This window comes from Octodon degus, unplaced genomic scaffold (genome assembly GCF_000260255.1).
Source record: "Octodon degus isolate 3935 unplaced genomic scaffold, OctDeg1.0 scaffold00221, whole genome shotgun sequence".
Taxonomy (NCBI): domain Eukaryota; kingdom Metazoa; phylum Chordata; class Mammalia; order Rodentia; family Octodontidae; genus Octodon; species Octodon degus.
In genome coordinates, this window is record NW_004524797.1 from 960,375 (window position 1) to 971,186 (window position 10,812).

General features: G+C 47.3%; 1 protein-coding gene and 1 pseudogene across 1 annotated transcript in view; one reads left to right on the forward strand and one right to left on the reverse strand.

The window, feature by feature from the left end:
- Nucleotides 1-10,812, reverse strand: part of Trim14 (tripartite motif containing 14) — a 25,260-nt gene that overhangs the window by 5,093 nt on the left and 9,355 nt on the right. Inside the window, exons 3-5 of the mRNA XM_004645235.2 lie at nt 8,284-8,517; nt 2,657-2,819; nt 543-635 (exon numbers count right to left, since the gene is read on the reverse strand). Coding sequence (XP_004645292.1) covers nt 543-635; nt 2,657-2,819; nt 8,284-8,517 — 490 coding nt within the window. The remainder of the gene's footprint in view (nt 1-542; nt 636-2,656; nt 2,820-8,283; nt 8,518-10,812) is intronic.
- On the forward strand, nt 6,136-6,496 carry LOC105744083 (annotated as a pseudogene).

Consider the following 10,812-nt stretch of genomic DNA (forward strand, 5'->3'; position numbering starts at 1 on the left):
AAACAAAAAAAAAACAAAGGAGGGGAGGGTTTTTTTTTTGTTTTTTTTTTTTGCGGAACTGGGGATTGAACTCAGACCCTTGCGCTTGCCCGGGAAGTGCTTATTCTACTGAGCCATCTCCCCGGCCCTAGGAGGGGAGATTTTTGCAGTGAAATACAAAAGCTTTATCAGGGGGGATCGCTTATTGAGCTCCATCCCCACTTTCATATTCTGAGACAAGGACTTGCTAAATTGTCCAGGGAATCCCCAAACTCAAATTTGCCATCTTCCTTCAATGCTGAAATTATAGGCATGGGCACCATGCCCAGAGCTTGTGTTTTCCCTGTGTGGCTTTTGACTGAATCCTTCTGCCTTGGCCTTGCAGAAAGCTGGATTATAGGCAGGTGCCAAAACGTGCAGCCTTAAAAGTTTTTTAACTCCCCCCTCCCCCTACCAAAAGCCACTGAATTCTCAACAGAAAAGGGGAAGGGCCACCATTCCCATGGCCACTGCTCTTCTGTGCCTCTGCATCCTCCCTGTCCCTCACACGCCCAGCATCTTACATTTCAAGAGGAGCGATCTCTCTGGTGAAGGGCTTGTTTTCAGCAAGGTACCTGGTTTGTTGCTGGAGGAGCTGGACAGCTGGCATTTCAAGTCTGTGGGGAATTGTGAGACATGAATGCCTGGGGTGCAAGCAAACAACACACACAAAACATACTAAACATGCTATAAAACTGAACATTTGCATCCTTTCTTCCACAGCATCCCATGTGAATTTAGGTAGGAAATGTAAATTCACAGCAACACAAAACTCCTGGACAGCAAGCAGTGGCAGGCAGTGTTCAGCCTGCAGATGAAGAAGAGGAGCCCAGGATCAATCAAACACATGGGTGGGTCCAGTTCTCAGGAAGAGAAAGTGATGGGCAGTCACCCAACAAGAGAGCTCCTCGGAGTACCTTGGGCCCCGATGCTTGCTGTCTCGACTTGCACCTTTCTCCTGGGCCCTGCCTATGTAGCCTCTTTCCAAGCTGCTTGAGCTGCAGTTTGTCATCTCCTGGGCCAGGGTCTGAAGGTGCCCCTTTCTCACCCGCATCACTCATTACATGGCGTGAGGGTGAAACTCAGGAGGCTGCTCTGAGGCAAAGGCCTCTCCCCAGAGCTCTAGAGTCATCGACCTTCTCATCTGTGTGAGCTCACCACATAGGCAAGCTCCTGATCCAAACCCAGCAGGTCCGAATAGTCCTTTCCTTTGATCATTTCTCACGTCAGAAAACCAACAATTTCCTGCTTCTAGTTGCTCAAGACCAAAGGCTTGGGCCTCCTGAGATCTCTGTCTCTTCCCCTACCTCTTCTACTCCACGTTCATACCTCTTAATTACTCCACGTTCATACCTCTTTGCTGTTTCTTCTGCACGCCATGCGTATTCTACCCTGGCCTCAGGACCTCTGCACTTGCTTCACCCTCTGCCTGGAATACATCTGCCTACAGGAAACAGCCACGGTGCTAGTAGCTAACACAAGATGCTGATTATGCCTGGGCCCTTGTATACAAGAACACATCTGCTCTGCTCCCTACAGCTCCCAAGAGGGCGCCCCATAGTCTCTTCCACATTACACATGTGGGAACAGAGGCCTAGACAAGTTGGGTTTGTTGCCCAAGGTGTCATTCAAGCTCCACAGCTGATCGTGTGACCGACCCCTGCCCACTCCTGCCCTCAGACCGGCAGAGTGTAGCTTGTGCTCAGCTCGCATGCCCCCTTCTCAGGAAGGCCTGGCCAGCTGCCCTGCAAGAAAGAGTTCCTCACATCATCACTATCCATTCTTCTTGCCCTGCCTTTATATCACAGCAGTTTCTATCATGGGACACACACACGTGTATACTGTCTGTCCTTCACTGGGGCTTTGTTTCACACCTAGCACACAACAGGGGCTCAGTGTTCAGAGTGAATCTTCGCAGCAGAGGTGAACAAATGAATCAAGGAGCAGAGATTTCTGATTTTTTTTTTTTTCTTTTCAGACAGGGTCTCTCTGCATTGTGCAGGCTGCCTTGAGTTCACTAAGTAGCTCAGACTTGCCTCAGATTTGTAGCAATCATCCTGCCTCTGCCTCCCGAGTGTTGGAATGACAGATAGGTATAAGCTAAGGAAAGTATTCTGAGTAGCTGGTTTGTACAGGCCCTGTGAGCACCTCAAAGCCTCAAATGTCCACACATTTCCAAGGGGCAAAGAGAGACCCCTGTGTCCATCTCACCCATACCCCAGGCAGGCCCTGCAGCAGGAAGGGAAGAGGGAGGAGTCTGGGGGAGGGGTGAGCAGAACCAGTGGGGCCAACCTGCCTGGCAGGGACTATCACCTGGCGCCAGGTAGAGGAAGAAGAGTAGCCTAGGATCCTAGAGGTGTGTGGGGATCCAGGAATGGGCTGGTCAGAAGTAGAACCACTTGGCTGGCAAGATGTGCCTCAGGAAGGGATTGGGCAACATGGCCTCAGGAAGGGTAAGAGGTGACAGTGGAAGTCATAAGGTGGGTTGGGCACCAGGCCTTGGAGCTGGTGACCGCCCAGTGCCTCTGTGTGGGGAAGATGTGACTGGGTGGCACCTTTGTAGCTGTGTCTGGGATACTGCTTGTGCTGTACAGGGTATGAAGGGAAATAAGGACCCAGGGTGTCACAGGCCACTCACTTTCCTTCAGGCGAACATCCAGTGGTGTCTCTAACGTTCTCTGCATGGCTTCTGCAAAGTCCGTGAAGAAGGTCTTGACAGGCTCAAAGGACAGGGGCACAGGGTGGCTCAGTTCCCCGAGGCTCATGTGTCGTAGCATCTCCAGTTTAATGGCCGTATATGCCTGCGTGGGGTACACATGGTCAGGGCGGCCAGGGGGCTGTGGCCAGACCCTGGCCATCTGGCCAGGCCCAGGATACCCCCTCTCCAGCTGTCCCCTTCCCACAGCAGCTCTAAGGGGGACCACAGCGAGTAATGCAGCTTCACTAATGCTAGGAAACCCACTCTCCCAGTCCGCTTGGCATCCATAAAGGTAGGAGGTTGGCTTTGGGAACACTTGGGTAGATGGAGACTGGGGGCCAACAGAGGAAAATGCCACTATTGTAGGCAGCTAAGTTAAGTAGAAACAGGGTAGATAGTCAGACAGGGTTAGGCCCTTGCAGGGGCCAGGATGGAAGACAAGGCCTTGCACCTGTGAGAGAAACAAGCACTCCCACTGTGGGCCAGATCTCAAGACAAAAGATCAGACAAATGCACCCACATAAACCCCAAGGAATGGACATAAGGAGTGATACTTTAAATAGGTAGCAATCACCTTAAAAAGCCAGGAAGAGTCACTAACTCTACCGCTGTTCTGTATCCATGCCCACTCATTACGTGACTCAATTCCCCATTTGGTCTCAATCAATTTTACCTGAGCAATTATACTTGTAATCTTATTGGTTGATCATAGTTCTGTCCCATGCCATGTCCACCTTATGAGTTTCCATGTTTCCCAACTTGGCCCCACCTTGTATCATGAATTTACTGCCTAGAAAATCCCTAGAAAAGGCAGGTTCCTTGAGAAAGCACTCAGGTCCCCTTCTGTTCCTCTCTGACAGAAGCTTTCTTTCTCTCTACTGTGCTCTTAACTTCTGTTGTTCCTAAAATTCATTATTTGATTGAAGAACACACGCTCATCCCAGATATCTTTAAGGTTAGGAGTTTCTTTTCCCTGTATCACCACCACCTGGTAACCCCAAACTCCATCATCTGGGCAGGGGCTTGAAACACGGTAGTATTACAGATAGCTAATTTAGATAGAAATACTATAGACAGTCAGATAGGGCCAAGCATTTGAAGTCAATGCAGAAGACAGCTGTGGCTGGAGGCATTCACTCAAGGTTGGGCTTCAAGAAAAAGAACTACTCCCCCATATATTTCCTGTAGGGATGAACAACAGTGATTGATATTCTTTTTTTTTTAATCTTTTATTTCATTATTTATTTGGTACAGGGTCTTGCTACACAGCTTGGACTCTTAGTGATGCTCTTGTCTCAGCCTGTCCAGTGTTGGGATTACAGACATGTGCACCATGCCAGGTTTTGGGGCCAGCACTGTGCCCGGGGTTCCAAGGCTGGCACGGCATGCAGTACCAGGGATTGAACCCAGGTCCTTGCACTTGCCAGGCAGGTGCTTGGACCTATGAACTATCTCCCCAACCCTGTCATTGATATTCTAAACGATCATCAATCACCCTCCTGAACCTGCTCTTTCCAGGAAGGTGCTTGTCTGCAAGTGTCCATATGCACTTGCTATGTGACTTGATTCCCATTTTGGTCCCTACTTAACCAATATTACCAAGCAACTATATTTGTTGTAATCTTATTGGTTGGGCATACTTTTGTCCCACCTCACATTCATCCTTGATTTTCCATCAGACAATATTATCTAAGCAACTATACTTGTACTTTTATTGACTGGTTATAGTTTTGTACCACCTTGAATCTGCCTCATCTCATTTTTTGGGTTGTTTTTTTTTATGTATTTGGTACAGGGTCTACAGGGTGTTTGGGGTCTCACTACATAGATCGGACTCGTAGTGATTCTCCTTTTTTCAGCCTCCCAAGTGCTGGGATTACAGGTGGGCGCCATTGCACCCAGTCTCAATCATGTCTCCTTGTGTCCCACGGGTGAGGCTGGCATGGTGTGCCTGGGATCAAATCCTGACCGCTGCGTTCTGCCTAAGCAGGCGCTTTAGTCTGCTGGGCTATCTGGCTAGCCCTTACCTCATGGTTTTGCTCAATAAAATAATCTTGAGACAAGGAGTTGGTGGGCAACCCACTTTCCAGACCCCCTTCTGTCCCTCTCAGACAGAAGGTTTATTTCTCTCAATAAATTTTTCCTAGTGTTAACTGCCATTGTTCCTAGAATTTATTTCTTGATTTTAGAGAACACAAACTGAGCATTTCAGACATCTAGTAGGTTGGGAGTTTCTTTCCCCTGTGTAAGTAGGTTTTACTATAGGTATGATGGAGGTCCAGGGATATAGCTCAGTGGCACAGCGCTTGCCTGGCAAGCACGAGGTCGAGTTTGATTTCCTGTACCCCAAAACAAAACAAAAAAACCCCACCCCTGAAACTCAATACGGGTATGATGGGATAAATGAATGAGTGAAATTGATACAGGGAGAAAAACTGATCTCCGGTGGGTGATCTCCAAATGATACAGGGAACCTCCAAATGACATAGGGGAAAATGATCTCCCGACCTGACCTGCATGAGTTCGTGTTCTCTAAAACCGAAGAATGAATTTTAGGAACAAACGGAGGTTATGAGCAGAATATATTTATTGAAATATAAAGACAGGGAAAGAAAGTTCCTGTCTGAGAGAGGGACAGGAGGGGGGCCCGAGTGGGTTGTTCCCGGGCAGCTCTCTCTTCCAGGGACTTTTATAGAGTAAAACCATGTGGAGAGGTGGGCCTAAGGGGTAGCGAACATGGGAAGTCACTTAGGTGGGCATGAGTTCGGACAAAACTATGGTCAACCAATGAGATTACAAGCACCATTGCTCAGGTAAAATTGATTAAGTTCAGGACCAAATGGGGAAGGGAGTCAAGTAGCAAGTGGCATAAATGTAGAACAGACTTTGTCAGGTAGCCATCCAGTAGTAGTTGGATTAACGATTCTTTGGTCTCCCTCAGGGTGATGAGCAATCTCGGATGCCAATCTTTAGGGAGGTCAGCATTTGTTTGATCTTTGGTCTTCAGGTCTGGCCCATGGCGGGAGCATCCCTCCCTCTCAGTGTTGCAAGATATCTTGTCTTCTGTGGTATCTCCTTCAAGGGCCTGGCCCTGTCTGACTGCCTATAATATTTCTATCTAACTCAACTGCCTGCAACAAAAATCAAGCACATCTGCTTCTTCCTTTTGCTGATGCAAAGAATAGCTCCTGTCATGCCAACCAGAAACCCAAGCACCAGCTTGAATTCTGCGCCCTCATCCCCAGCTCCAATCTCCATTCCTACTATGTCTGAATGTTCCTCTTTCCCACCTCCCCTGCTACCCCCTACCCAGGTCTAGGCCACCGCCATCTCTCTCTGACCACGTGGTCTCCCCAATCCTGCCTCCAACCCAGCTTCCAGTTCTGGTCTCCCTAGAGCAACCCTTGTCCAGTCACCAATATGACCTTTCTCTCTTTGGTCTCGGCCGCACAAGCAAGATGACGAAGGGAACATCATCCTTTGGAAAGTGTCGTAATAAGACGCACACGTTGTGCCGCCGCTGTGGCTCTAAGGTCTACTACCTTCAGAAGTCAACTTGTGGCAAATGTGGCTATCCCACCAAGTGCAAAAGAAAGTATAACTGGAGTGCAAAGGCTAAAAGGTGAAAGACCACCAGAACCGGTCAAATGAGGCACCTAAAAACTGTATATCACAGATTCAGGCATGGCTTCCGCGAAGGAACAACACCTAAACCCAAGAGAGCAGCAGTTGCAGCGTCCAGTTCATCTTGAGAATTGCAGCAATCACTCAAAATAAATGCTTTGGCTTTAAAAGATTAAAAAAAAATATGACCTTTCTCCAGCAGTAAGCTGACTGTACCAATTGTTGGGGACCACAAATTGTAAGGTGACACAGTATCCATTCTGGCCTGTCCTTGCTCTGCCTGCCTTGTGGATCAGTTTTGTTTTGGAACTAGGAATGGAACTCGGGACCTGAAGCTTGCTACTCAGGTGCTGCTGGGCTGAGCTAGATCCCTGCCCTTGTGGGCCAGCCTTGGAATGCAGAATCCTCACTTCCTCTGGTCAAGGAGAGAACAGCCAGGTGTTGGGATGGATCTTTGTTTCCTTTATGAGGTTAAACTTGCCCATTCAACCACTAGTTCTATGCTGTTTCAGAAAAAGCACTCTATCCCCTCCCCTGCACTGGCTAATAAAATAGTGGCTAGCTGGAGATTTGGGGCCTTTTGTTTCTAGAGAGCAGCTGGGGGTCTCAGATTCCTGCTATGTACCTCTCTACTTTTGACTCTTGCCTGTTCTTTCCTTTTTTGCTATGCACCATGACCCAGGCAGGAGACTGGAACCCACCGTACAGGTCTCCAATAACTGGCACTGTGGGAAGGTTCTCTAGTAGTAGGTGCTTTCGTTCAGCCCTTCAGCACACTCCCCTGGGCCTCATCATTGTACAGCACAAAGTCTAAACCTGTGGCTTGGTGTACAGTGGGCTGCATGAACTGGCCTGACCTCGCCTGCTCTTCCTCTAGGCAGGTGGATCCCAGGGAGTTCTCCAGCCAGCCAAGCCCTCACGTGTCCGTAGTTCCATTCTGCCTGGGACATCTTCCCTGTTGTGTCCTTCCATACAAACCTACTTAGCTTCCCATACCCAGCTCCACATGCCTCCTAGAAGTCCTCCCGGACACCTCTCTCTATAGAGTTAGGTATTTGTTGTACATACTTTGGCTAGCTTCTTGCTTGAGCTAGATTGTAAATAACTTTGAGAGTGTCTCCCCCTTGCACTATGAGTTCCCCATTTCCAGCAGGGGCCTGGGCAAGTATGTGTTTGATGACTATAAGAATGAACAAATAGAGGACAGGGATGATGAATGATTGATATCAGGAACTTTGGCATAGAGAATAAAAAGGAGGGGTCAGAGCCTGGAAACTTATAGGATGTGAGTCTCTTCAGGAGAGGGCTGTGTGTAGATTAAGACACTACAAGCAGAGGGCCAGGCAAGGTGCCTTGTGGCTTTAGAGTCACACAGACCCAGGTTCTGATCTCAGCTCTGCCAGCCTTCCAGCTGTGTGAATCTGGGGAGTCACCTTGCCAACCTGAACCCTAAATTCTCACGTATAAAGTGGGGTAAGAATATCCACTTCACAGAGTTCTACCGAATATTAGAGCTAAGATATTTAAAATGCTCTCAGCATAGAAGCCTTTGAAAATGGGGGCTAGTAAGTTATTTAATTAGCCCAAGATATATATTATCTTCCTAATGGTGTATATTCTCTGGCCAGTTTTTTTTTTTTTTTTTTTCCCCTAAAGACAAGGTCTTACTATGTAGTTCAGGCTGGCTATGAACTCACTCTGTATCCCAGGCTGGCCTCAGACTCATGGTGCTCCTCCTGCCTCAGCCTCCCAAGTGCTGGGATTACAGGTGTGAGCCACCACACCCAGATCTCTGGCCACTTGGTGGGGAGAGAAAGTCTACACGCTGAGAAAGCAAATAACTGTGAATTTACTTGTTGTGTAAACACTGTGTCCAGGGCCAGAGTAACCGCAATGGGTTGTGGTGGCGGGGGCAGCAGTAAGGGCAGAACCCGCAGCATTACCTGCAGCAGCTGAATGGGGTTGGGCTCCTGGCCAATGCTGCAGACCCTGCTGGAGATGTCATTCATGGTGTCAACTTGCTTTTCACAAGACTCAACTTGCTCCCTGTACGCCTGCAGCGCAAGCTGCATGTTTTTATCAACAAACTTTTTGGCCAGCACTTCCTCTTCATCAAGTAGCAATCTGAGTCCAGTGAATTTCTCCTTTAGCCAGGCTTTACTTGACTCTGCATGAGCCTAAAAAGAAAACCAGTTGCAGGTGCTGAGTTTTCCAGCAAGAAACAACAGCATAATCAATTTGAATAAGGTTATAACATCTACAAAGCAAGTTCAGCAAGGCGGTCAGTCAGATACAAGGGCAACTTGTAAAAACCTGAGCTTTTTGGGGCCAGGAAGATGGCTCAGTAGAATAAGTGCTTCCCTGGCAAGCGCAAAGGCCTGAGTTCAATCCCATCTCTGCAAAAAAAATAAAAACAAAAATAAAATAAAAAAAACTGAGCTTTTCTTATTGACCATTGTTGACCGGAAAGTACATGGGACAAACACAGACTTTTCTTAAAACAAGGAAGCAGCAAAATATCTAAAAATGAATTTAACAAAAATGTGAATGACATAGATGAGGAAAAGCATAACATTGTACTGAAAGAAACACAAAAAAGCTCTGACTATATGGAAGGTAAAAACAATATTCCTGACTAGGAACACTCATTACTTTTAAAAAGATGGTATTTCCTCCTACAGGAAAAAACATCTACAGGTACATCTAGATCTGTGTACCAAAACTGTCACTATGGCATTTATACATACAGAATAGACTTTTTTGGGCTGGGGAGATGGCTCAGTGGAATAAATAAGTGCTTCCCTGGCAAGTGCAAAGGCCTGAGTTCTAATCCCTGGTTCCACTAAAACAAACAAACAAACAAACAAACAAACAAAAAACCAGAATAGACTTTTTAAAAAATGTATTTGGTACAGGGTCTCACTACGCAGCTTAGACTTAGTGATCTCCTGTGTCAGCCTCCTCCGTGCTAGGACTACAGACATGCACCACCATGCCTGGTCTGTGCTGCTGGCTCAGTGTGCTGGAGGAGTGGGGCGGGCTTGGCATGTGGGGCTGGGGAGTGAACACCGGTCGTTGCGCTTGCCTAAGCAGGCACTGAGTCCACTGAATACATACAAAATAGAGGATAGTTGGGCACACTTTTAAATATGGAACATGCATGTGTATTAAGTTATATAAATTATGCTACATTCATACAGTGAAGTAATTTTTTTGAGACAGGGTCTTGCTCTATAATTCTTAAACTCACTGTGTAGCCCAGGCTGACCTCAACCTTCTTGAAATCCTCCTGCCTCAGCCTCCCAAGTGCCAGGATTACAGGTATGCCTCACCACACCTAGCTACAGTGAAATAGTTTATAATAAAAAGCATGCAATTTTCCGACACATGCTGCCACCTGGATGAACCTTGAAAACATTATCTTAAGTGAAATGGGCTAAACCCAGAAAGAGAATATGGAAGACCACCTGGGAGCAATTGTCTCCATCTTGGCTGAGCCTGACCCTACTTCCATGTACTGATATGTACACGACTGGTTAGAACATTTTCCTTATTGTTCCAGTTGGCTTTAAGCTGTGCATAGTGGTCTAGCCGAGGTACTGGTGGTAGTTTTTGAATACAGCAGGCATGTTTCCCTGGAACCCCAACCTGTTGTTCCCTGGTGTGAGCTGGGACCGGGTGGGATGAAGAGCCACAGCTCCATGCTGTCGGCGGGGATGGAGCCTCAGATAGAGGCTATGACTTCCTGGGGCTTGAAAGATTGCACTTCAGAGCCGAAGCACTGACTCCAAAACATGAGATACTATCTTGATTCTGTGTTGGAGATTACTCTTTCTGCATATCCTTCTGTCTATATTACAGGGGTTGGAGAGATGGCTCAGTGGAATAAGCGCTTGCCTGGCAAGTGCAATGCCTGAGTTCAATCCCTGGTTTGGGGGTGGGGGGAAGACTTGTCTATATTACAGAGGTGAATGCGGGCCTCCCACCTAGCGCAGCTCACGGCACTCACCTACTTCCTGCCACTCTCACAGTCACACATCCTCAAGCCACTCCTTTCTTCATGAATGAATAAAACCCAGGTTAGGACCTGGGTCAAGGCCTTTGTTCTGTTGTTTGTTTGTTTGTTTGTTTGTTTTTTTCCCCAGAACCGGGGATTAACTCAGACTGTTGCACTTTCCAGGGAAGTACTCATTCTACTGAGCCATCTCGTTGGCCCCGAGGTCTTTGCTCTGGATAACCATCATTATAGCTGGACTTGATACCCCTTGGTTTCCCATAACTACAAATATGACTTAGTGTCTTTATTCTCACCATGAATTGCACTGGAAATGGTAGATTGGAATTAGCTCACTAGAATTCTAATAACTTTTTTTTTTTTAAGGTTTTAATTTTATTTATTTATTTATTTGTGTGTGTGTGTGTGTGTGTGTGTGTGTGTGTGTGTCCAGCGCAGCCCACCAGGGGGCGGGGCT